Source organism: Rhinolophus ferrumequinum, unplaced genomic scaffold (genome assembly GCF_004115265.2).
Source record: "Rhinolophus ferrumequinum isolate MPI-CBG mRhiFer1 unplaced genomic scaffold, mRhiFer1_v1.p scaffold_52_arrow_ctg1, whole genome shotgun sequence".
NCBI classification, from domain to species: Eukaryota; Metazoa; Chordata; class Mammalia; order Chiroptera; family Rhinolophidae; genus Rhinolophus; species Rhinolophus ferrumequinum.
The window spans coordinates 117,577-144,684 of NW_022680418.1; the positions used below are offsets into that span (position 1 = coordinate 117,577).

Genomic DNA, 27,108 nt, shown 5'->3' on the forward strand with positions numbered 1-27,108 from the left:
CAGTGCCCCATGAGGTGACATTGCATTCCTCTTTCCGTGTTTGCAAATCTCCCTGTGCCTCCTTCATCTAGAATTCAGAAGAAAATTCAGGAATATCTCCCTAACTCAAAATCTGTAACTTTATCACCTCTGCAAAGTCCTTCTTTGCCTTGGAGGATAAATCACAAGTTCCAGGTTTCAGATGTGGATATCTTTTGGGGACTATTATGACCCTATTGCAATGCATCTCCCTCCTGACATCTAAGAGTCGGCTACGTGCTGCCCCGTCCACTTCCAGAGCCCCACGCGGCTCCTGTCCTTTCCCCCACACAGCCATCCTCACGGTCCTTTCCTAGTCTGCCTGGCGGGTGCTAAAGTCTCCCAAGTGGTCTCCTGGGGTCTTGATACCCTTCCTGCAGCACACCCTACTCATGGACATCACGGTGACCCTCCTGAAACAAATGTGAATCGGATCTGACGCCTGTAACCCTGAAATACTAGACGTCATGTGTTTCTGAATGTGTCAAGCACGAAGACTTATTCTTAGTCCTAAGCCCATTCTCCAATTATAATAGGATATTTATTCAAACTGTGATTGAGAAAATAGAAGATAACAGTTATCTACTATTATCGGTTGTCTCCAATTCTTTTACAACAGATGTGTAGTCCTAATCACATCAGGAAACATGTGCACTCGGATTGGTCCCTATTTTGTGAAACACATTGCATGTTCAGTTTGCATACTATGCATGGTGCACACAAGGAGCTCTCGCAACCCCCTGAGAGACCCAGACTGGAATCGCTGGGAGGACCAGGTCCACCATTGGTGTCGCACACGAGGCCGGGCACTACCCGTCCCTGGCATCCCTCCGACCTCTTCTCCCTGCTCACCCAGGATTCTGTGCTCAGCCATAGGTGTCTAACTGCCACTCGCGTGTTACGTGGGTCATACCAGTGTACCAGGACATGAGGTACTCCCTTTGCCTCTGTAACGTTCCCTGCACAGGACAGCTGACAACCTCATCTCTAAGGTCCCTTTCACGTCTCGTCCTCTGTGAAGCCCTCCCTGACTCTCATACCGTAAAATAAACCTTTACACACAGACATATGTTTATACCCACTGGCACACAAACAGATACACACTTTTACACACACACACACCCAGAGACGTGCACAGACCTACACATATAAACAGGCAGTCATCACTCTGTTGTCACTTTGTCTTTCTGTGATTTAATGTTCATTTCACAGTAGTGTTTGAGAAAGTAGTGAAAAACGTAATGACATAAAAAAAGTTTTATCAGTTATTAGTATTATTTCTAAGGAGATTAAGAGATTACATGTATTGAGCACCCCAATGGGTGGAATTTATCCTGGAAGGTTTACAGGTTCCGTTTCCCTCTGTCGTTACTAGTCCCCAGAAATGGAAAGACTGTTCCCACCATTGCCTGTGGGGATGAAGAAAGTCCCACCAACTGTTCCTCAACCCTGGCTCTGTGTTACAAGCAACTGGGACGATTTCAAAAGCAAGTGTTTCCCAGGCCTCACTCCAGGACCAATATACGGGGATCTCTATGGGTAGAACCCACACAGTCCCCATTTTCTCACCTCCGCCTCCTAAGGGTGCAGACACCCAGTGACTGTGGAGGCCACCACTGAAGTAGAGGGGTCAACAAGACTGTTCACGACAGTCAGACAACTGCCAGCATCACCAAAGTGGTCACCTGGTGACCTTTCCCTGGCTACTTTTATCAAGCCGGGCAATTGAAGGTCATTCATTCGTTTCACTGTTATAAAACTAATAAACTTAGGATCTCATACAAGACGTTTTCCTACATGAGATGCTCACAGAGTGGGAGGTGAGATATGCAAGACTCCAAACACTGGCGCTGGAGGACAGGTTAAAGAGTGATTATTTAATGGCTAGATTCTTTGTTTGTGATGGTATCTGGAAATGGATAGTAAAAGATTGTGAATGTACTCAATGCAAGTAATTGTACACTTAAGTAAGGCTGAAATGGTGAATTTATGTTGTGTATATTTTACCAAAAGCACACTGACAGTCTCCACAGTCTGTGGCTCTCTGAAAGGCAGCAGGAAGTTAGTTGTAGGTGACAGAAGGGCCTGTGTTTCCACCTTCCCTGGACAAACTCTCCCAGAGTGTTGACATCTGACAGTCAAATTATGTCTGGAGCAGCTCCCTGTTCGATTGGCAGGCTGGGTTTCCTTTGTTGAAGATACCAGTAATTTTTTAGAAACTCTGGATCAGGCTCACAAACCGAGTTAACCAAGTACAAAGGATTGACTTCTGCAGGGTCTCTTGACGTTACCTTTGAGGCTTCTAATGCTTTCCCTGGACAGGCATAATTGCTGTCTCTGCAGGCTCTCCTCCTCAGATGTCCTCTCCTTGCATCCATCTTACTCTGGATGACAATATTCTTTTGGGTGGAGCATGTCCTCTGCCACCTTCTGAGAAAAAGCTCACTGGAGATAAAAGTTTTGAAGGTTTGCTCATTTGAATTATCTTTATTTATCCCCATGTTTCCAATCTAGCTGACTGCATACAGAATTGTATTCATATACAGTGATATGATTCAAAGCTCGGATTTGTCACAAGCTTACTTAAAGCCAACTCTCAATGGCTCTCCATTCCTGTGATATGAAGGTCAACCTCTCCCTTTAGAGATTAGTGTATCCCGGCCTGGATAAGAATCAAAAGTTCACAATGGTTGACAATTAAGACTACTCCTTCTCTGCTCTCCTTACTTCCCTTCTTCTATCCCACCTGATAACCACCTTTTCTGACAGATTTAGTGCTAAAAATGGGAACATGCAAAGTTCAGGGTTTTTAGACAAGAAAGTTCTAAATAGATTCATATTCTTTAGAGACTGGTCTAGGTTCCTGGGCCAGTCTTGTTCGCTCGTGGGACACTTTCCTGGGTCTTCAGAAAGCTCAGATTACTAAGATCTGTTACTCTCTTTATGGTTAATAAACATTCAAACTACAAGCAGCTCTGGAAAAATTAGAAATATGACAGCTGGAAAAGATAATAAAGGAGTTGGAAGACAAATAATATGTGTAACAATAGTGAATTATTCCTAGTGGAAGGATAAAGAACACAAATAAGTGAGAAACAAAAGTATGCTAAAGCTTCCATGTAGTATGTCCATCTAATAGGCTTCTAGACTGAGAGACACTGTGGTGGGAAGAAAGTCACCAAGGACAAACAACTAGAACATTTCCCAGAAGTGAAGAATAGGAAATTGAATAGCCCACTCATTCCTATATCAAAACACATTTTGTGACCTTTTGGACATTGGCCTAAAGAAAAAGATTTTCCTTTCAGAAAGAACCAGCAGGAAGGAGCTGCAGCAAGAATCATGGTTCTAGCAGTGAAATCATTTATATCAGTTTCTCTATATTCCCCTTATAATGGTCCTAGGGGCCAGGGGTTCACATTCTGAACGGTTAGCTAGAAAACGTGGGCAGGAAGAGGAGGGGAACTTCTTAATTCAGTAGATACCTAATAAATCATGTGAGTTCTCACATGTGTATTGAGATCACATATTTAACCACACATTTTGTGGCAATGTAAGTCATGCAAAGTTCAGGGTGTTGGTGAAGAAGCCAAGGAGAATTAGCTGGAGGTGACTCCTGATCCAGGCTCGGCTTACAAATCCGGTTTCCTTTCCCAAGTCATTAGAAGGATCCGGGTTAGATTGGATCAAGTTATTGTTTACTTCTCAGGAATAGAAAGAGTGAGGTGGCCCAGTACCGGATAATAGGTCTCCAACTTCCTCCTGTGGTCACCTGCGCCCTCCCTGTGGTGACTCCGAAGTCCTCTCCAGGAACATAAAGAACGTGGTGGTACCACCAGGATGTCACGCTGAGGTCTGGGTTAGGCTTGATGTTGTGTTTGAGCCTTGCCTTCCTTAGACATTTAATTTCAAATGACATTCTCTGTCTGAATAAACCCAAGAATAAAACATGTAATAACTCACAATCCATCCTGATAAGCAGTTATACAATCATTAGGTAAGCACCTTCTATCAATATTGTCACACAAAGACCAGAGGGCACAGGTCACGCCCTTCAAAACCTCAACACGGGGAAAGAGCCAGGGGCCTGGGCCTGTTGCCAGGAGAGACGTGCACACGGAGAGTCATGGGGTCTTGGGAAGGAGATCCCCAGAGATTCGGGGCCAGGAAAGGACATAAGAAGCAGGCTGTCTTTGATGTGGCGTCAGGAATGCATAAAGAGGTCAACCCAGGGGGACTGAGGCAAGGACAGTGGAGAAGGGGCATCACAGGGAGCAAATGCCTTGAGCTGAAAACTGTGCGGCCTGCACAGAAATCAAGCTGGAGTTCACACAGGGCAGTGGTGCAGGTCAAGGTCACAGGACCACTGTGAATCATCCAGTGAAGGTCCACAAGGGTCAGGCTGAGGAGGCCCATAGTGTGGAGAGGGCCTCTCGAGCCAGAAAGCATGGCCCCTTACTGGCTCTTCCAACCCCCAGCTGTGTGCCCTTGGTCAAGTTACTTGACCTTTCTTGTCCCATTGTCTGCAGTTGGGGAGAAATGAGATGCCCACCTCCTGGGGAGGGTGACCTCACGTCTCAGTTTGCTCACGAGAAACCTGGTTCCTGCTGCTGTCCTGGCACTCCGTCCAGCTAGTGACCTCTTTGATCTTCCAAAGTGCCCCTGTTTGGTGAATAAATGTCATCATCACCTTACTCATTGGGTTTCTGTGAAGATAAAAGGCCAGTTACCAGTGCCCTTCAACGAGTAAGTGCTCTACAATTGTTTGCCGTTCATGTTTTACTGAATGTAGAAAACTACTAACAGAGGTATGAGGTGGATATTGAGAAGATGAACAGGCCAAAAGTATGTAGAATATGTTCGAAAAACAACTTCTATGTAAATTATCTGAATAAGACTCCTCAAGAAGGGGTCAGAAAAAGAATCCAGGAAGCATGGATCAAAAAAGTACTTTATGTCCTACTTTAGACCTTCTGCTTCACATCGCAACGTGATATCTCTAGGTCTTTTAGAGAATGCGAAGTAGAAGCAGAGTTTTCAGTGGTCTATAATGGTCCCAGAAGTCCTTCAAGGTTTATCAGAACACCTTTCTCAGGTTATAAATGACTGGCTGGAGCTGACATGTTCGGAGCACCTCCTCTGTGCCTAGCTCTGTTCTGAGGACTTCCTCACTGTAACTCATTCAGGCCTCACGACATCCATAGGACGATTTCCATTGTACAAAGGGACACAGCTGTGACATCTCCACACCAGTGTGGCCACAGGCATGGGAGACGCCTGTGCTTGGAATGGCCTGGAAATCGTGAACGATGGACATCAAGTTGTCCCCAAGACCTCAGCCTTTCCTGAAGTCTCTGGCCGGGGAAAGCACCTCCCCACCCAATTTGTAGGCTTTGGCATGATCTTAAGGAAGAAGAGGTTCACGTCCAAAGCACATGCATGAGGTTAAAGTGCCAACAGCCCAGGAGCGCGGAGCAGAACCAGTTTTACAGAATGAGTGAAACAGAAGAAATGGAAGGTATCTTGTCCCGAAAATACCATGGGGCTAATGTATACCACTAACTTACAATTAATAGAAACTCAAGGATCATCTAATTTGCAGAACTCTTTTATAGGCTTTGTGCCAATGCATGATTCACAGAAAAAAGTGGCTCTCACTGAGTGTCACCACTTTTATTAACGATGGCAAGGCCTCAAATGAACAAATATTTGTATGAGTTCACCTCAGGTCTAGTATGAGCCTGAAAGAAGCCAAATGTAATTCTTCTACCTCACGTTAATCTATTCCTGAGAAAAGGGTATCCAAGGTAAAATCTGTGAATAATTCACCTCCACCCCAAACCTATTGTGTCTGGTTTGTCACAGAGGGTGATCAATAAATGTCACACACACTGACACCGAAGGCTACTTCACTGCTCTAGTTTCTGAATTTGGGGACATGAGTGAAGGTGCTTCTGGGAGGAGGAAAAAATCAGGCCAGCAATACAGGCATTCTCACCTTGTGGGTTTTTCCATCTCCATTTTTCAACCGATGCTTTTACAGGAGCTTTTGTGAGCAGTTATTGTATTTGATTCCCCTGAGAATGGTCCTCATGTGTTTGCAGGAAACATGGAGGTAAAGAGACACACACTTTACGGTGCGCTCATGGACATGAGGTGGGATTTTGTCTCCTGAGTAAGAAGCTGTGAAGGGCTCAGTGTGTCAGCAGGTGACAGGGCTGCTCCGTAATGACTGATGCACCAGGCGGAGTCCTCATGAAATCCCGTTCACGGAGACAGTTGCCCGTTTCATCGCTAAAGTCCTTCACTTGCCTTTGGAATGAAGTGCCCAGCAATGGTCAGCTGGCTGAGGGGACACCCATAAGAACGTGACCTTCTTCTCTCTTTCAAGCTTCTTCCTAGTTCATTAGTGTCCTTGGCAACTTAAGCTCCACCTGAATTACTAAAAAAGTGAGTCCCAAATAATCCAGACGGAGAATAATGTATTCACAGGGAATTCACTGCTGACTCATTTCTCAGGCTCTCTCAGCCATTTCTTTTTTTTTTCAACGTCAGCCAACTTTGTTTCTCTTGTTCCTGTTACCTTCATGTTGTCCCTGCTCAAACGCGTGTGGCTTTTCTATCCTGTGAGGCTGTCCTGTCCATCTCTTGACACACTTGGCACACTTAACTTCCCTTGCCAAGTGCCATGTGCTCTCAGGGCCTCTGTACTGGCTGTTCCCTTGACCTAGAACACTCTTCCCCAGATGTTCCCCGGGATTTCACCATCCAAGCTTCAAAGTCCCTGCTCCGATGCTTGCCTGGACCACTTTACAGGACGGCTGCACTACACGTTGTTTGTTGCTCTTTACACCATCACTTTCCCTGGATCTCACAGTCAACTGTACGTGTGTTCGTTTTCTCCCCAGTGAGAGAGAGGTAAGCTACAGCAAAAAGCTAACAAAATATGGACGAAATTTAATTCTACATTTATAATTAAACTCATGAAATTTCCTTATATAAGTGAGATATTCTTTGTAAAAACAGTCTTCAAAGCAGGCGAGACTTGAATATTTTCCCACTCCACTCTGTGGGTGAGGAAAGTCTGTCTGCCAGAGGCGGAATGAGGTATTGTACCCAGCCCAGGTGTCCCCTGAAGCAGGAGGAACAGACACACAGGGTCTGAACCATTTTGTATCTAGAAGATAGAGAAGGAAAAGAGAAGCAACACGAAGACGCGGAAGGGAAAGAAAAAAAGGAGGAGGAGAATGGGGACATAATGAACCACCCTAATAGTGAAACAAAACGGCTCACAATGTTGTAATTAGCTTGTCCTTTTTTCAGCAAGCATGTCTGAAGTAATTGCAACTACTGTCATGTGCCATTATTGCAGTTCCAAAGTCATTTTTGGTTCAAAAAGTCAGTCTCCTTGCTTTCTACCAAGAGATGACAGGCTGGCTGGGTTTTTGGTGTTTCTCAGTGTGTTTTCCTGGCCCAGTGCCAGGTGCATCCTGTGACTCCTTCCCTCATTGAGGGGAGGGATGACAATGGCCACCAGGAGAATAAAAGCAGGAGCTCAGGGCACTCAGCTCCAAAGCGAGTTCCTTCCTCACTGCCACACCGCAGTCACCAGCCCACCGCCGCCGCTGCACCATGAAGCTGCTGACAGTCCTCATGCTGATCGCCCTGCCCCTCTCCTGCTTTGCAGGTGAGCACTGACAAGGAGGGCAGGCTTTGCTTGCAGGTTGTTGTCAGGGCCCGTGTGGACGACCTCCTGTTCCCCACAGCCCAGCACAGAGCCTCTCATCTCTCCAGGGTCCTCGATATTCGTGTGTTGGCTTCTCTGGGCTGTGGAAGCCAGGATGGGGGTGTAAGGAGACAAATGTTTCAGGGCTTCAATGAAATCCCAGATCCTGAGTTTACTCTCCTAGATTTGAGAACTCAAGACCGTTGACCATAATCTTTCTGAATGTGTGTCTCTACTGGGATGTCAGATGACACACCCTATATACGCCCAAAACGGCGTTCATACCTCTGTAAGTGAGCCCACTTTTGCATGCTTCCATCCCAGGTTCTGGCTGCCCGCTCCTTGAGAAAATGATAGAGGAGTCAGTGTCTTCTGAAGTGGGTGTTGATCAATTCGTTGAGGATTTTCAAGAGTTCGTAGATGATGAAGACACTGCAAACGCACTAAAGGAAATGAAGCAATCTTTTCTTGACCAGGATTATAAAACTCTGGAAAACACCCAAGTGGTTCTGGTAATTTCGATTTCTTCTTTAAGTGTTTTGAATCCACTGGACAGAGCAAGCAGGTTCTAAGTTTGTCACTAATTATGCCCAAGCAAGTGTTGACCATGCTTTGTTTCACTGACTTCCATTGTTGGTGAGTGTGAATAATACTGTGACACCAGGAAAGCCATCCAAGGTGCAGTGCTGCTCTGTCTCTTCACTTTGTGGAATCCTTAGTGAATGATAAATGAAAAGGACCAAGAGGGGGGAAATCGCTTGGGCAAAAGCTCCCCTAACCCTCAGCTCAGAAAATATCTGATTCTTAAGGAGACCTTCCTTCACTTGTACGAGTGATCTGAATAATAAATTTTACTTGTTTGTAGATCGAATAGTCAAATATTTTAAGACTTTCTAATAGAGTCCTGAAAATTTGTTTTAAGGATTATTCCACATATCTTATTATTTTTTTAATTGGGGTGACAATTGTTAGTAAAATTACAAAGATTTCAGGTATACAGTTCTGTATCACATCATGTATAAATCCCATTGTGTGTTCACCACCCAGAGTCAGTTCTCCTTCCATCACCATATATTTGATCCCCCTTACCCTCATCTCCCACCCCCCACCTCCTTTACATATCTTAACAATGCGCATATCTTACTAACACAATCTAAAGTGCACTTTCAAGCAATCCACATTTGTTAGTATAAAAGACTGAATCCCTGGCCATTAATTAAAGACCCATGAACAACACATGCAGATCATGGGTATGAACCCACCACGGGTGAGGGAAATGTTTAAAATTAAAATCAGTAGTTTAACAATGAGATAATCTTTCTAATTATGACAGACTTGTTTAGTTTTTACGGAGACTTTTTCCGTATCCTAATGTAACACTTAACACACCCCAGGGTAGACAATTTAGAAGCATTGCCAAAGATCAAACGTACAAGTGTCCGTCACAAGGAAGATTCTGAAACAGGGTGCAACATGAAACAACCTTGAAGACATGATAAAAAAAAAAAAAAACCAGTCACAAAAAGACAAATATAGCATGATTCCACTTCCGTCAGTTTTCTAGAGTAGCGAATGTCTTAGAAACAGAAAGTGGAGTAATGGATTCCAGGAGTTGGGTGGAGAGGAACTTGGGAGTGTTTAACGGGGCTGGAGTTGCACTTTAGCGAGATGCAAACATCCGGGGTCTGGTTGCTCGGCAAAGGGAATATTCTTAACACTACTGAACCGTGTATTTAAAATGGTGAAAATGGTAACAATTGTGTCATGTGCATTTAAAATAATTGCATGTTTCAAAAATGGAACGACTGCTTTATAGGAATATAGATTAGGGGCAGCCGGATAGTTCAGCAGTTGGTTAGAGTGCGAGCTCTCAACAACAACGTTGCCAGTTCAATTCACAGATGGGATGGTGGGCTGCGCCCATGGCAACTAAAGGTTGAAAACGGCGACTGGACTTGGAGCTGAGCTGCGCCCTCCACAAACAGATTAAAGGATATGACTTGGAGCGAATAGGCCCTGGAGGAACACACTGTTCCCCATATTCCCCAATAAAAGTTAAAAAAACCCCTAGATTAGACAAATATATCAGAGTGCACATCTCCGATATTTTGTGGCCCACAAAGGATATGGTGGAGGCATCAGATTGTGTTCTCTATTTCTAACATGTGAGATCATACAGGAACTCTAAACGTTCACATGTCATCGTATTTGAGCCGACATATTGAAATCTGGTAACACTGCATAATTTTGTTAGATACCGTATTTCAAAGAACAGGAAACAAACTGATAAAATTATTAAAGGGACCCTTGGGGTTGGGGGTTGGAGAGACCTGGAAATAGGAATCCTCTTAGCTACCAATTAATGTCTCCTGAAAAATAGACTAAATGATGAGGTAATTCTGATTTTACTGCCAGCGCTATTTTCCTTGAATGTCAGATGTGTGTAGACAAATCCAGGAAAACAATGAAAGAAATATTTGGTTTTCCAGATTTTCCTCTTATGAGGAATTGGAATGGAGGAGATGTCTCTGTTTTGTTTTCCAGCAAACAATATATAACAGTGTCTGGTGTGCTGAATATTAAATTTCCACAACCGTTCGGCTCAGAGGACTATAGAAAATGATCACAACGGAGTGCCTATTGGTAGAAACCACAACTTATGTTTCTTTTTTTTGTCTTTTGATCTGAAAACGCCAAGACAATTGTTGAAACCTCAAATACACTGTCATTTCAATAAAGTATCTGCAAATCTAATGTTCTTTTCTTGTGATCTGATGAAAATGGAGGGTTTTAGAGAGACTCACACCACACTCGCATGTGTTCGCACACACACACACACACACACACACTCACACCCCATTATTCATGAAGAGCTCACAGAGGCAGGACTGCAGACTCTGAGCAGCACGCTGTTCCTTACCACCTGTAGCCCAACATCGACCCTTCTATGGAAAGTGATTTTCCTCCCCTCTCACCCCCATCTTCCCAGACGATCTCTGCCTCGCTCAGGCCCTGAGGTCCTGGTGGCTGCGTCAAACTCAACATCCCACATGTCCTTCAGTCCCTGTGCCCAAGCTGAGCCCTGCTCACCATGACCGGGCTCTCTGTGTCCCTGGCCCGAGTGTGCAGGGAGGGGAACAGCAGCGAGAAAGGGGACTCAGGCAGGGCAGGGATGACTCCTGTCTGCACCCTACGATTGGATCTACAGCCTCAACTGGGTTGTTAGAATCTCTCATTAGCAGCTCCCTCACTGAGATCTATTGAAAGTCAGCCCTCGACACAAGGGTCTGTGAAAAGAAAAAAAAACAAAAAAGAAATAAAACAAATAAAATCTTTCATCACAGTTGGGCACCCTCTGTGCCCATAACCCCAAACCTCAGGAAAAACGCTTGTTTGTCTGTGTCCCCATGACAGTGGCCATTGATGTGCTAATCAATGAATAGGACACATACACACCTGCTTCATCCCTTTCACACTCTCAGATCTATCACTTCTCCAGCCCTTGTGGGCTGTTAGGTAAGATTCCATAATTATGGTTTCCTTCCTTTATCATAAGCCTCAGAGAATCTCGATCCTTAGCAGAACACAAGTTCTTCTCACTGTTTCCCTCACTGTCTATCCTTTGACTGCGTCCTCCTGTGAGCAATTCTTACACTCACGGTCATTCACTCATGAACTTCTTGTTGGACACACATTTTGTATCAGGCACTGCTCTTGGCATCAGGATATATCAGTGAGAAAAAACCAAAAATCCCTTCTCTCAGGATGCTTATATTTATCAAGGGGAGAAAAATAATGAAGCAAGTAAAGAGGTAAATTAAAAAGTATATTGGGAGGTGAGAAAGACCACAGAGGAAACTTAGGAGAGGGGGAAGGGTGGGTGTGCGGTTTTAATTAGGATGGACAGGGAAGGGCTCACTATAGTCGTCACGTTTCGGCCTAGATATGAAGGAGGTGAGGGAGAGAGTGTGAGGCATCTGGGAGATGAGTATTCCAGGAGGAAGGACACTCCAGGGTCCTAGAGCTCTCTTTAGTTTTTTCATAAAGAGGTGTCAGCTTAAATTATTCCCTGGACCAATTATCAGGAAACACAGATCAAGTTGCGCTTGGCCAACCGATGTGAGATGCTAAAAGGTGTTGATTCTGAAATGGAGCCCGCGACTGAGTCACCTAGAGGTGTTGCTAAGATACCTTCTTGGTCCCACCCTTGTCTTTCTCATCAATAGGTCTGCATTGAGGTCCAAGAAGTTGCGTTTCATACAAGCTCCCGGCTGGTGCTGACGTTGCTGGTGCGTGAGAAACATATTTAGAGAAGCAGTGTTCTGGGGCATCCTACCGATCTCCCCAAGAGTGTCCTGCGAGTCTGAGGGTTTGGCCCCCAAAACAAGGATGGGACGTGGGAGAGGTGAATGAACTAATGAAACCACTCCTGCTCGTCGCCGTGTTTGAAGCTCAGCAGAGCAGGACCTGCACGTTCCCTTCCGTTTGGAGTGTGTCCCCGAGCTCTAGGTTGTGTCCCAATGGTACCTGGTCAGGACTCCAAGCACGATGAACTGCATGAGTAGGGCAGGGCACACAGGAGAAATGCTATGGAAATGCAGGAGGAAACCATGATTTCTGATATTTTCCTTCCTTCTTCTTCTTATTTTGGAACCAAAGGAGATAACATAGGACCATTCATTCATGGCAAGAGTTGGTGAACGAGATGAAGGAAACAATGTCTGATGTCCAGCAGCCTTTTCCACGTCATGGGCCTCCCTTGGCAGCTCACAGCTGATAGCAAGAATTGTGAGCCCGCGTTCGGTGGACGAGGGCTTCTGGCAGGTGGTCTGTGGAAGCAGCGAGCAGCTGTGCATCATCTCACACGTTTCCTGGATGAACCTCAGGGCATCAATCCCTAAGGATCTACAGTGCACTACGGCAAGGGATGAAGGATGAAGTGGGTTTGGAAAGTTTATGACATGCAGTACATTGGTATTTTGGGTACCAGTCCGATGCTTACAATGTTAGATAAACACCTGACACGGGCACTTTTGATCCTTCTTAATTATGTACTGTATCATGTGATTGCTAAATGCGTCTCTCAATGAACAGAAAGAGGCCCTTCTTTAATTTTATATATTTATGGATTATAGTACTGATTACTAACATGACGAAATTTTATTCATGGTTTCCACCTTAAGCATGTAAATACTGAAAATACTTGTCACATGAATGTGCAGATACAAAAAGAATGAGTTTGTAGTGGTGATGTCACCTGATTCTTTGAATCCCTTTGAGCTATAGGGTACATATTGTCACTGAAATGATTTTTAATGGTTTTCCAGCCACGGTTTAATTAGGTCCTCCTCTGACTTTATAAAGGCAAGCAAGTAGAAATCACTTTCTTTTGAAAACATTTCCTGCACCACAGTATGCTTCAATTTTTTCTTGAAGTCTGGCGATTTGTACATGCAGTCAGTAGTCTATATGGAGATTCCGATGGAGGATGGTCCATCTCTGTGTTTGGTAAACTGTAGCAGGAATGATTATGAAAGTGGAGGAAAGAAACGAAGTCAGTGAAAGCACACGTATGTATGTGTAACGTACATTGGATGTTACCATCTAGAAGTGGTTCCTGAAAAGTTTTTAGCCCCCTGGCATGAGTTCACCACTTTGAAGATCAAAGGGCTAGAGAATTCCTGGAATGCCAACCTGAGCCAGAAGGGACATGTGTGACCAGCACATCCTGCTGAGGACAGGAGTCCAGAGACCCTGTGTGCCTGGGGGAAGTGGTTCTTATCCCCACCGATCGCCCTCCTCAGCCTTCGTTCCGAAATCCGGTATTTAGGATCTTAAAATCACAATAACAGTGACTCAGTCATGATCATAAAACGGTAAATTATGTGATTGAAAAGTAGTGATCTTATATTAACTGAGAGAATTCCCAATGGAAACAGAGGAGATTCAGAAGCTCATTAAATTAGCATTCAGGATAAATAAACATTCCTCGCTGGCAGAGACAGACTCTCTGATATTTGACTTTCTGTTTGAGGTGATTTCTTCTGTTTGACTTAGTATTTCTATTTGCTTTTTACATATGTGTAATCTCTGACATTTACCCTCTGACACTGTGCTGAGCAGTTTTCCTGACCACGTGTTATTGACAGGCCTCTGGGAACAGTCTGCTCCCGTCAAGAACAATCATTTAGAATGTCCGTCCGGGAGGAGCGTGTCATTAGTGAGATTATTTAGAGACACTGGCTCCTGGTGATAATTTAAAGCCCTTCGCTTTTATCCCATTTCCTTCTCATTTCGAGAATCTCCCATCAGTGCACGCTTCACTGCCTCCACCCCGTGGGAACACTCCCACTGCCTCATCCGCAGACTCTGGTGGGTCAGGAGCATCTTCCCTGTCCTGGCCCACTACATGGGACGGAGATGTGATAATGCCAAACCATTGTTTTTAATCTGCTCAGATAATGACAATAAAGTAGGAAGATGGAGTTATACAAGTGTAATATTTTGAAGGTAAAGAAGATCAGAGACTCAGGAAGTACTTAGGTACCAAAATAGAATACCTTGCCCACTTGGTCCTGTCTCTGCAGTGTGTTTTCCAAAAACACACAGTCCAACAGCTGAAAACAACTTTAAATAATTACTTTTAAGTGCATTTCTAAAACACATAAGAATATGCAGTGTGCAACAATTGCTAAATCCTGTTTTACTCGCTCTTCAGTTTCTCTCACTTCCTTGTTCTTTACTCAAATGTCTCTTTCTCACTCTCACTCTCTTTTTATCCAACTTCAGTATCATTTATTTTTCGTGGAATCTGGATACAATTAACTGTAGTAAGACAGTGCTCAATACTATTTAAGCCTCATTTTAGGTTCTTAAAACTACCTCAGGATTTCAAATGTGAGAATTCACATTTTAATAGCTAAAAAACTAAATTTGACACAACAACTTTACTCAATGTTGATGTAACTACACCAAGTTTAGTATGTAATATGTGGACTTTAATTTTACAACTTTGGGTCTCTATAAACCAAGTTACTGTTTCCTTATGCGTCCTCACCTGTGAAGCGTGGCAACAACGCTTTGCAACAACAGACCCCCTTCCCATAGATTTAGTCTATGTAAATAGATGATTCTTTCCCTTAAGACAACGTGAAAAAAAAACCCAAAGTTCACACCCAGAAAAAAAATTTAGACCACAAATTGTCAAATTCTAAAGTCTGAGCAGAAATAACACCAGATATAGATAAAAGGCCACTCTTCCTTAGGCGTTTCCCATATGTAGTAGTGGAGGAAGTCCCAGTGTTGATCCAAAGAACACACAGGTTTCGCATCTGACACTGATTTGTCCTGGGGGGTTCAGCATAATCACTTGAGCTGTGAAGCCAGCAGCTTCATTCGTGAGTCATTTGTGCTGTCACCAGCCCATTGCCACAACAATCCTCTTTGACAGACACTTCTTGCCAGTGTCGTCCCCAGGTAGAACTTCACTCAAAGCTTCACGGTGCATTTCAACAGACTTTCCTTCAGTTGTAATGCTGACTGGAGTAAAGGTGACCACTGTGTAGGGTCTGACAACACCCGTCTCCACTCGGCCCACAGGGACAGTACCAATTCTTCCAATTTTGTAGCCTTCCTGGAGGAGCAGACGCAAAGGCTTATCAGTTGGAAGAGGTGGTGGCAGGATGCAATCCAGAGCTTCAAGCAGCGTGGATCCACTGACACTACCCTCTTTACGGGGGACTTTCCATCCCTTCAACCAAAGCATGTTAGCACTTGGCTGCAGCATGTTGTCACCATTCCAACCAGAAATTGGCACAAATACTACTGTGTCTGGGTTGTAGCCAATATGCTTGAAGCAGGGGCTGACTTCCCTAACGATTTCCGTGTCTCTTCTGGCTGTAAGGTGGCTCAGTGGGGTCCATGTTGTTAACACCAAGAATTAGTTGTTTCACAGCCAGTGTGTAAGTTAGAAGTGTGTGATCATGGGTCTTCCGTTCTTGGGCAGACCTGCTTCAATTTCACCAACATCAGCAGCAACAATGAGGACAGCACCGTCAGCCTGTATTCGTGTTTGACAAAGTCTCTGTGTTCTGGAGCATGGGCAATGGTCAAATAATATTTGCTGGTCTCTGTCTTGGCATAGAGTTAACCCCTGGTCGTTCGCAGAATGCAAAAGTATTTACTATACAAAAGTAAGACGATTTATTGGAACTCTAAGAGAGAGAGAAAGACAGTTCTGTTTGGAACTGGCAGAAGTTTTGACAGCTCAGCCTGAGAGGGAGAGCTGCGGAGGAAGACGGGTAAGAGAGAGATACTGGCGGAAGTTGGCCAGGGCAGCTGGATGGAGACAGCTGCAGAGACAGAGGGGTAAGAGAAAAATGCTGGCAGAAGTTAAGCCAGAGTAGAGTCCCATGGGAGAGAGGTGACCCGATGAGAAGGAGTGTTGGGGTTCCATATTTTTTCCATGCAGGATGTAGGGTGCTTATCAGCTTGCAGGGACGTTGCCGTTACAAGTGTCTTCTGGAAACTGTCCTGTTCCCATCTGTGATGGATCTCAGCTTGCAGGGGAGTTGCTGTTGTGGTTGGGAACCGTTCTGTTCCCATCTAGATGGGAGATTGTTAGTTTGTACGGGGTTGCCATTGCAGCTGAGAATATTTGTCTCCCACTGTGATGAATATATGGTGCTTGTCAGCCTGCAGGTGCAGTGCTAGCCAGGGGAGTCAGAGCCAAGCAGTGAATGTTGAAGCTCGCTTCTGCCAGCTCACAAACTCTCTCCTATTAACTCTTACTTCTCCGACCAGCCTCAGATTTCCACAAGGAGATACCAATGGTGATATCTCAGGTCAGTTTCACTTTATCCAAGACCCAGACGTCTTTGAAGGAGCCATTTCCCATGTGAGCAGCTCCCTTCTCAAGTTACAAAATCATACACTTGAAACCCATGTAATTTTACTACCCTTTGTCACCCAATAAATTCTAATAAAAAATTGTTCTTTGCTTTTTTTTCTTGACCCCACCACATTTACAGATCAGATGGCCAGTAGTGGTTGACTTGCCGAATCAACGTGTCCAAGACGACAATGTTGATTTGAGTCTTTTCCTTTCCCCTGTTCACTTAGATTTAGTGATGCTTCTCATGACACCTGTGTTGTGGTGGCAAACCTGCTTTGAAAAACCTCAAATATCTCCCTCCCAGTGACTGGAGTAGCATTACTTAGATCTTCCCCAGTCTCTGGATCTGGCTTAATAGAAGACAGCTGGATTCACATATTTGCTTCAGTCTTACCTCTGTTGCAATGTACAGGTCATGTAGCCTCTGGAAAATTCTACTATACACTTGTGAGAGAATGAGAATGAATGAGTCAAATAAATCTTAACATTACTGTGAAAAGAGTTTGTTTTCCTAGACCCCCTGAGTCATAGGGTCCCCTGAGCACTCCCCTAACTGCTGTAGTATGTCAATGTGTGTGTGTCTGTGTGTGTGTGTGTGTGTGTGTGTGTGTGTTTGTAACAAATTTGTCCTCTGCATATCAAGAAGATATACGTCAGAGAGGAGTCTTGTTCTTAAAAACAGTTAAACACATCTAGTGGATTCCAGAAACAAGTGTCCACCTCAACTTTAAAAACTTTAATCAACATTATCACCTCAACAAATAAATACAAAAAAACCTCATAACTCCGTGAATTAATGATATTTGACAAAATCTGGTGACTTTTCCTAGTAAAAATCCTAAGCTAATTAATAATAGAAGAAAACTATTTAGAACAAATAAAATCTATTGTCAAAGTCAATGGCAATATCACTCTAAAGAAATGCGTGCTAACGTTACTTCTATTGAAACCAGAGGGAACCAGGTGATCATAGTGATATTCAGCACCGAGGTGTGCAGCACTTTTTCTAGGATGAGTTCGGGACCATAAAACTCCGACCTCGTATGAAAATACAACTGCTTATTTTCAAATTCAAAGTGAAAAATTACATTGCTGAGGCTAAATGTATTTGTAATGAATGATTCATCACAAATGATTTGTGGAAGGGCCAGGCCATCGTGGGAGAGTCCATGGTACGGCTGCGTCACATGACAAGCCCCGTGATGGGTTCACCTTGGGATAAAATCAAGGTGAACCTGGGTGAAGGGTCTTCAAACTCCATGTTGTGTCTGAACTGGCACATGGACTGGATCCCAGCATTTGGAGAGTCACAACTAGGGAGCTGCACACAGTGAATAATTATTGGAAAATTCTGGAGCAAACCAAGCATTTCGGCTTTTTTCCTTCATTCTTCTCTGAATGTAGGACACAGAAAGACATTTAGCCATCATAGAACAATTGAGTTATGGCAAGAGTTGGCCAACAGGTGAAGGAAACCATCTCTGACGCTGAACGGCCTATCAATGTCATGGGCCTCCCGTTGCAGCTCATGCTTGTAGCAAGAGGTCTGAGTCCCTGTCGGGTGTACGAGGGCTGCTGGCAGGTCGTCCGGGGAGTAGACAGAAGTGGCTCCATCAGCCCACAAGTTTCCCTGAGGAGCTCAGGGCATAATCTGCTGGGCTCAGGCCTGCACAATGGCATCGCGAGGAGTAGTAACATGGCTGATGGAGTTTGTGAGATAAGGTACGTTGCTGATCAGGGCGCCATCAGGGATGCTCACAGTTTGGATAAACATACCCATTTCAATTTTTCATACTTCTCATATATATGAAGTCAAATGTTATTGATAAATACAACTCTTAATGAGACGAATGGGGCCTGCTTGATTCTACATAGCCCTGAATAATATCACTTATGGCTAAAATAAGGCAATTTTACTCATGTTTTTCATCTTTATAAAAATTCTGAAAATATTTGTCACATGATTGTGCAGATGCAACAAGGATAAGTTTGTGGTAGCAATGTCACCTGAATTGTTGGATTCCTCTAGGATATTGGCCAGAAAAAGACATTGTGATATATCACTCAAAATTATTTTTAATGATTTATCCCCACGGGTAATTTAGGTCCTCCTTTCATTTTATTCAAAGCATGGAATTAGACACCACTCTCTGTAAGCAAAATTTTGTGTATGTCAAAATGTGACTTTCCATTATTTTTAGGGAGTCTAGAGATTTATACATGCAGAGTCAACGCTGTGTAAGACGTGATGGATGATATGTACGCTTTCTGTCTTTGGAAATGGGAGTGAGAATGTTTATGAGAGAGGAGGTGGGAAATGAGAACCAGACTAACAAGATGAGAAGTATTATGTAAAAGTACATATGGTCATGAAGACCCAGAAGTGACATCCTCCATGTTTCCATCCCACATACGTGTTAACCAGTCAGACTTAGTCCTGGAGAAGCCCTGGGTTCCACCGCAGCCAAAAGGATGTTTGTCCCCAGTGCATCCTGCTGAGGACAGCAGTCCAGAGGCCCTGTGCCTCGGGATAAATCATACCTCCCCCCACCCACCACCCTTTACCCTTAGTTCCAATATTCAGTATTAAGGATTTGAAAATTACATTAACAGTCTTAGATGTGATGATAACACAAAAATGAGATGATTGAAAAGTAACAATCTCATTTTTCTCCTTTAACTGAGATAAAACCCAATGGAACCATAGCCAAATTCAGAAGTACATTTTGTTAGCCTTTGGGATAAATAAACATTCCCCATTGGCTGATTTGGTTAGGCTCAGTTTGATATTTGTCTTTGGGAATGAGGTGATTTATTCTGTTTGACTATTACTTACACTGTTTCCTTTGTGTTGCGTAATTGTAGTGGCTGACGTTTATTGCCAGACCCTGTGCTGAGCATTGTTTCTGTATTAAGTTCTTTATCCTAACACAAATCCTATGACACAGGCTATTATTATGTCCCTTATTTTACTGATGAGGAAACTGAGGCAGGGCGTGTTGGCACCTTGCTGAAGGCTCCACAAGTGCTAAGTTCCAGCTGACCATAAACCCAGGTAGTGTGGCCCTAACAATGGGCTATTCCTCACTACTCAATAAATGAATCCATTCTAAAATTGAAAGATTCAAACGCATTTGAAAACAAAGTCTAAAACAGCCTGATTAGGAATCCGATATGGCCTGGATTGAAACTACAGCACCCTTGAGAACAGTTGACAGCTTTTAATTTTCTAATATTTCCTTCAGGAACAAGTGTGTGCCCCGGATTTTTACATTCCTTGTGACCGGTGAGTAAATTCCATCGTTTTACCCTTCAAGCTTCGCGTGTTTCACTTGTGTAAACTTCAATATACTTTTCTTGTGCTAACGTCCCTGTGGCCGATGGTGTCATTTCCCCTTTGCGTCATGTCAGGATGACACAGGATGATGAGAACCTGATTGTTGCTTCTGTGCTGATCTTGTAGGCGGCTCCATAATGAGCTTTTATCTGTTCTAACAGTTATTTCCAGTAGATTCTCTTAAATTTCTCTGATAGCTGATCATCCCTCTATTATATATATCATGACCGATTCATTGATTCACTTCTTATTCTCATTCTCCCCCTTCATTAGAAGGGAATGTTCTCACCTAGATGGTTGTCTTTGTTTATAGTTTTTATTTTTTAGAGCAGTTTATGTTCCCAGAAAAATTGAGCAGAGAATAAACGGAGTTCCCGTATACCCTTTATGTCTGTGCAGGAACAGCCTTCCCCACTGTCAGCTTTCAATTCTTTTGTGTCTGTATTCAGAGGATGACCAGGTCGATCAATCGTAATGCTATTTTTATTTTGGAAGGCCCTCCAGACTCTTTCCATAGTGCCTGCACCATTTTATATCCCCAACAAAGCTCCACAAGTGTTCTTAACTCTCCACATACACACCAACACGTGTAATTTTAATTTGAATTTTTCGATTATGCCGTGATACTGAATGTAAAAATCCCATGTGATTTTGACTTCACATGTGAATAACAGCAAGAAAACACCAGGGTGAAAATCTAGGTGTGTCTGACCTCAGCCATCCACGCTGCCTGCATTGCCCACAGATAAAATGGAACCTGCTTGCTGTGGCCCACTCTGTCTCTCCAGGCACAAAGCCCTCCCTCTCCCACCGTGCACTCCTGTACGTTTCAGGGGAACCTGGGTCCTATGTTCCCAAAAAGCCGCGTGGTTTAAGCTGTCTGGCCCCTCATGCTGCTTCCTCGGATCCCTCCTCCCAACATTTCTTCACGTCAAAGTTCTGTCTGTTCTGAGAGGTCGTCAAGCACGCTGCCCTGTAACAGACTACTTGCTAATGCCTTTCCTCAGAACGGTCACGCCCCCACCCCGAATTTTCCATAGAGCACTCTGCTTATGGTTGGGGAGGCTGAGGACCTGCCCGCTGGGCGCTTCTACTGCTGGGTCCCTGATGACCCCGTGTGATCCTACGATTGGACACAGGAAACTGCACGGGGGCTTCTTTTGATCGTATTAGCACTGGATTTGATAGGAAATCTCTCTTGATATTGTTGGAAATATTCTGTTAGAGAAGGAAGTGAGTTCTTGGAGGTAGTTTTCCTGTTGGCACTGGTTTCTTTTGGGATGCTGAAACCACTGATTGTTTTTACCCTAACCAGATTTAGTGCTTTGTTACTAATATTTATTCATTCATTCCGGGCATATTGGATGATCCTCCTCACGGTGCCACTCACGATGATAAGTCAAGATGAGCTTATCTGACACTGAGTTTCCATTAAGGAGCTTCATTCCAGGGGGGCTCCCATCAATTCACTGACTATTCATTTGTAAAGCTACAACCTCAGCTTTGCTACAAAGTGAGGAGCTTGGTGCCAGCAACACCTAGCTTTGACCAGTCACCGAGGTGTGTGACATGGATGGATGGCATCAGCCTCAGGGAGGAAGCGAGGGCTGGACGCCAGACCTTGTGACCTGCCACGTCCTCTGTGGGCAGGACCAGTGAGGCTCACTAGGTACTTATAGCCCTGGACTCCCAGGTTCCTGAGTCCAGCTCCTGTCATTGCTCATCTTTTGCTAAAGCTGAAAACTCAAAGCAAAAGGAACCATGAGGCTGTCCTTTCCTGTCCTGCTGGTCATTCTGGCCTTTTGCTGCTACGAGGGTGAGTACCATTGCTAACAAGACTGGCATCAGCCCTGGTAAGTTACTTTCTCTGAACTGTGTGACTATTTGGGGAAGTGGGTGAACAGATCCCAATTCAAACTTTTTCCACCTCTCGTGAGCCAGTTTCCCAAAGCTCAGGGTTCATATAATCAATTCCCAATACTCTGGAACTTGCACATTTCAGAGTTTTCCATCTGAAGCCTCACTCCTTGTCTGTGATCATGTTTTCAGAAGCAACAGGACATAATTAAATTGGGATGTGAATCATTGTTCTGCCACTTAGTAGTGTTGTGACCTTGAACACAATGCTTAATCAACCAGGTCTCCTCTCACTGGGTTTCACAGCTTCCACCGAGAGTAGCTGTGACGGTGCAGTAACGTTAAGTAGGTCTAGAGACCAGCTCTAGGTATCAGTATCCAGTTGTTATCCGGGAGTCATCAGAGGTTCTCCTGCCCGGGGTCTTTAAGGTGCCAGGTGAGTCCACAGCTGGCTAACTCATAGCTTGAGACTCACAAAGTGTTAGAGCTGAAGGGTATTAGTTCTCAGTTCAAGGAGAGCCAGCGTTCTCCGATTCTAAATAATAAATCTTCCAATCAGCACTCGGCCTGCAATCCCTGCTTTTCCTCTGAGAGCACGAGCGCAATGGGAGCAGAACCAGAGCAATCGCTAGGGCTCCATCACCATTGCTCTGAACTAATTCTAGCCATTCATCCAACAACACTTTTGTGTGTCTCCACCTCCTCGATCCTGACCCAAGTCTTTTGGAGTCTTTCTCTTTCATCTGACTCTCGGAGCCTCCTCGTCCTCCTCGTGTGTGATTAGGGTCAGATGAGAGCCTGACTGGGTACTTCCCAGGCTACAGGTGGTTGCAAAGCCTGAAGGGATGGAGAATCCAGACCAGGAAAACAGGTTACTTCAGGTCTCAGCACAATTGCTTTGGGGTCAAAAATAACTCTGAGTTCCCGCCTCCCACCCTCTCTGAAGAAATCTGTACATCGGTGCAGAATATTAGAGCCAATCATAGTTTTGTTTATAAGCTTCAGAATATTTTTTTAACTTTGTAGCTATGTCGGCATCCAATGACATAATTCCATTGCTTAATTTAGTTTCCAAAGAGCATCTTCCAATACTTAACGGTTTTATTGACCTCTCTCCACATTTATTCCCCCTTCTATGATCTCTGGTGAGATCTGACTCTACCGTTTACTTGAAAGATTGATCACTACAATCTCCTCTTCCTCGATATCCAAGAACAAAGAAGGTGTCATTCTATGGAAAGGCAAACCTTCGTTTTTGAAATCTAGGGAAGGTGAATTTCAGCACAGCAGGAGAGATGTGGAGAACAGTCAGTGTCTTTTAGAAAGAATAAAAACTGAACTAGGGATCCCTCAAATTGTTTTGCAGGGCTCCCTTGCTCTGTGACCTTGACGTAGTCAGGACTTCCAGGGTTTGCACGGTCATTGGCACAATTGTGTGATGAGACCATAAAACCGCTGGGGTTCCTCTCCAGGTCTAACATCAGAGTGGAAAAGTGACTTTCGTTATATCAATTGTATTTCTTTTTCTTATATTCCAGCCAATGCAAAAATGTGTCCATCCCTTACTAGTACAGTGAGAAGCTTCCTTTTGGATTCTGTACCCACCTACGAGGGCATTCTTCAGTTTTTTAATCCACCTCCAGAAGCTGCTCAGGACGTGGTGAAACTGAAGGCAGAAGTAACTAACAGGATATCCTATTTTCACCGAGAGAAATATCTAAGTTTTGTGGTAAATTCTTTTTCTTTCTGCACAGAGGCTTCTGCTCAGTGTACAGCCCGGAGGAGGGTTGGCATCTGCTCTGTGAGGGGACAGGAGGCAGAGGACCCTGCCCCCTGCTCACTTGTGAGAGGTTGACCCTGGCCTCAGGGTGGATGAGCACATGACACCTGCTGAGCTGTACTTGAACTGCAGAGAGATTGGGCCTGATCCCTCTTCTCACGTCACCTCCCTGGGCACCAGGTTCCCCTCAGTGTCCTCAGGGGGAGGACAACCAGGGGCCCACGCAGCCATGTTGGACGCCCAGAGCCGCCTGCCTCCCTGCCCAGGAGCTGTCGGGGTTCGAGTTCCCCTCACGCAGGGGCACAGGCACTGGGGAATCTCACGGGGAGTGCTGGGAGTGTGGAAGGGGAGACAGCGGGAGGGCGGGCACTAGCCCCACCTCTGACCCGAGGGAGGGTCACTGGCTGGGGTGTCTGAGCTCCTGCAGAGCCAAGGCCCACTCCTCCTACCTCTGCCCAGCTTCCCACCCCTCACGTATTACTGCCCGTGAATAGAGCCACCCCCTGTGATGGCTCCTGCAGCCTCATATGAAACGGAAACACTTACATCACCTCTTTATGAAGAAATCAGATATTTAAAGGTGTCTCAGCCCAATGTTGCTGGAATTAAGTAAGGTTTCTGCAAATTTCCATGATATCTGGGTGCTCAAAGCGGAGAAGTACATGTGCCATCACGTTGAATCTCCACACCTCCAGGCTGGAAATCTGAAAGCAGAACTTCCCAGGACGCTCCCACCCCTGTCCCGGTCTCTCAACCCCCTGTCACCCTCGGAGTGAAAAAGTACAGTCCTGGGAAGTCGGGCTCAGAGAAAGCAAATGCTGGGCTGCTCTTCACCCCACTCCTCCGTCCATTAGAATCCTGAGTCCTTCTCTTGGGTCCCTCAGGGTCCCCTTGCCGGGCTGTGGACATGGCTCTTTCCTGACCGGCATGGGTTGTTGTAAGTGGACCAGGTCGTCGGAGTTCACCACTCGCACTGCTGTCCTGCCTGGGGCCCTCCGATGCCTTTGCTGGTTGAAATATTTCTTCCACATCTTGGTTTTGAGCAACAGCCTGTGTAAACATGTCACGTCCTGGAGCAGCATGACTGACATCCCCGTTCTGTCTTCTTCTATTTCAGACGAAAATAGTGTCCACATGTGCCTCCTAGGTTGAAAAAGAATCTTACACACATTGATCTCTGACGTTCCATGTGACCTGATCTTCCCAGAAAATGTAAAGGTTTCAACATCTTGCTTCAATAAATCACTCACCTGCACTTCTCTGCGTGTCTTGTTATCATCCAATAGTCTCTGGTCTGGATGGGGTGGTTTCATCATGACGTGGCCATTGGGTGTTGTCAGTAGTACATTTCAGGACCCAGCGTCCGGGTACCCATGGTGGCCTGAGGTGCAGGGACCACAAGAGGCAATATTTGCTCAGGACCATCCTGCATTACTTTACAAATTTCCCAGTCGCAGGGCCATGAGTGGAAAGGACAGTTAGAGGCAGAAAGGAACCACAACGTTCCTGCTTTTGGGGCTGACCTGAGGGATACCCGCGGCCTCACTGTCTGGCCAGTCACGTGGTTCCCAGCCAGCAGCGTCACTGCTATTCCATCCTCATCATAACCACAAACATCCTGCCTGGTCCTCACCCCTTCACTGTCCCTCAATCCTAAGATGATCCCATATCACTTGTTTTCTGTCCCCCTCTCAGTTGGTAGTGAATTCAGGGTTCAGCCTCCAGCGAGCTCATGTCGCTCTGCTCGCTCACATTGGTCTTCACTGCCTGCACCGCGCGGCCACTGCTTCACCCCTCTTGTCCCTAAAGATGCACAAACAAGCTTCCAGCTGCCGCCTGGACAACGCCACACAAGGAATCGCACTTATTTCCGAGAGAGCATATGAAATCCACGTAGTGTGTGCCCCCCGCCTATGCCTCCACCATGGCCCCCACCCAGGCTAATGGAGGTGACTCAGAAAACTTGGATACATCATAGGCCCCCGGACTCATTTCCAGGGTCGGCTGTAACACACCGTCACACACGTGGTGGCTTAACTTATTTTCTCAACGTGGGGAGGACTAAAGGCTAAAATCCGTAAGAGTCTGCCGAACACACAGTGTCAGGAGGGCAGCGCTGGCTCTGGAAACTCAGGATGAACATCTGTTCATGGCACTTCCAGTTTGGAAAGCTGGTGACATGCCTGGTCTTGTACCCATATCACTATGATCAGTGCCCCATGAGGTGACATTGCATTCCTCTTTCCGTGTGTGCAAATCTCCCTGTGCCTCCTTCATCTAGAATTCAGAAGAAAATTCAGGAATATCTCCCTAACTCAAAATCTGTAACTTTATCACCTCTGCAAAGTCCTTCTTTGCCTTGGAGGATGAATCACAAGTTCCAGGTTTCAGATGTGGATAACTTTTGGGGCACTATTATGACCCTATTGCAATGCATCTCCCTCCTGACATCTAAGAGTCGGCTACGTGCTGCCCCGTTCACTTCCAGAGCCCCACGCGGTTCCTGTCCTTTTCCCCCACACAGCCATCGTCACGGTCCTTTCCTAGTCTGCCTGGCGGGTGCTAAAGTCTCCCAAGTTGTCTCCTGGGGTCTTGATACCCTTCCTGCAGCGCACCCTACTCATGGACATCACGGTGACCCTCCTGAAACAAATGTGAATCGGATCTGACGCCTGTAACCCTGAAATACTAGACGTCATGTGTTTCTGAATGTGTCAAGCACGAAGACTTATTCTTAGTCCTAAGCCCATTCTCCAATTACAATAGGATATTTATTCTAACTGTGATTGAGAAAATAGAAGATAACAGTTATCTACTATTATCGGTTGTCTGCAATACTTTTACAACAAGTGTGTAGTCTTAATCACATCAGGAAACATGTGCACTGGGATTGGTCCCTATTTTGTGAAACACATTGCATGTTCAGTTTGCATACTATGCATGGTGCACACAAGGAGCTCTCGCCATCCCCTGAGAGACCCAGACTGGAATCGCTGGGAGGACCACGCCCACCATTGGTGTCGCACACGAGGCCGGGCACGACCCGTCCCTGGCATCCCTCCGACCTCTTCTCCCTGCTCACCCAGGATTCTTTGCTTCAGCCATAGGGGTCTAACTGCCACTTGCGTGTTACGTGGGTCACACCAGTGTATCAGGACATGTGGTGCTCCCTTTGCCTCTCTAATGTTCCCTGCTCAGGACAGCTGACAAACCTCATCTCTAAGGTCCCTTTCACATCTCGTCCTCTGTGAAGCCATCCCTGACTCTCATACCATAAAATACACCTTTACACACAGACATATATTTATACCCACTGGCACACAAACAGATACACGCTTTTACACACACACACACACACACCCAGAGACCTGCACAGACCTACACATATAAACAGGCAGTCATCACTTTGTTGTCACTTTGTCTGTCTGTGATTTAATGTTCATTTCACAGTAGTGTTTGAGAACGTAGTGAAAAACGTAATGACATAAAAAAAAGTT

The 27,108-nt window shown here is 45.1% G+C and overlaps 1 protein-coding gene and 1 long non-coding RNA gene across 2 annotated transcripts in view; both read left to right on the top strand.

The window, feature by feature from the left end:
* Nucleotides 1-24,859, top strand: part of LOC117019999 (secretoglobin family 1D member 2-like) — a 66,797-nt gene extending 41,938 nt beyond the window's left edge. The window contains exon 4 of the mRNA XM_033102234.1: nt 24,746-24,859. Coding sequence (XP_032958125.1) covers nt 24,746-24,758 — 13 coding nt within the window. The 3' untranslated portion in view covers nt 24,759-24,859. The remainder of the gene's footprint in view (nt 1-24,745) is intronic.
* LOC117020002 (uncharacterized) lies at nt 7,543-10,498 on the top strand. The gene is made up of 3 exons (XR_004422614.1): nt 7,543-7,705; nt 8,069-8,256; nt 10,289-10,498. It is a non-coding gene; the product is annotated as an uncharacterized LOC117020002 (long non-coding RNA).
* Nucleotides 24,860-27,108: the final 2,249 nt, after the last annotated feature.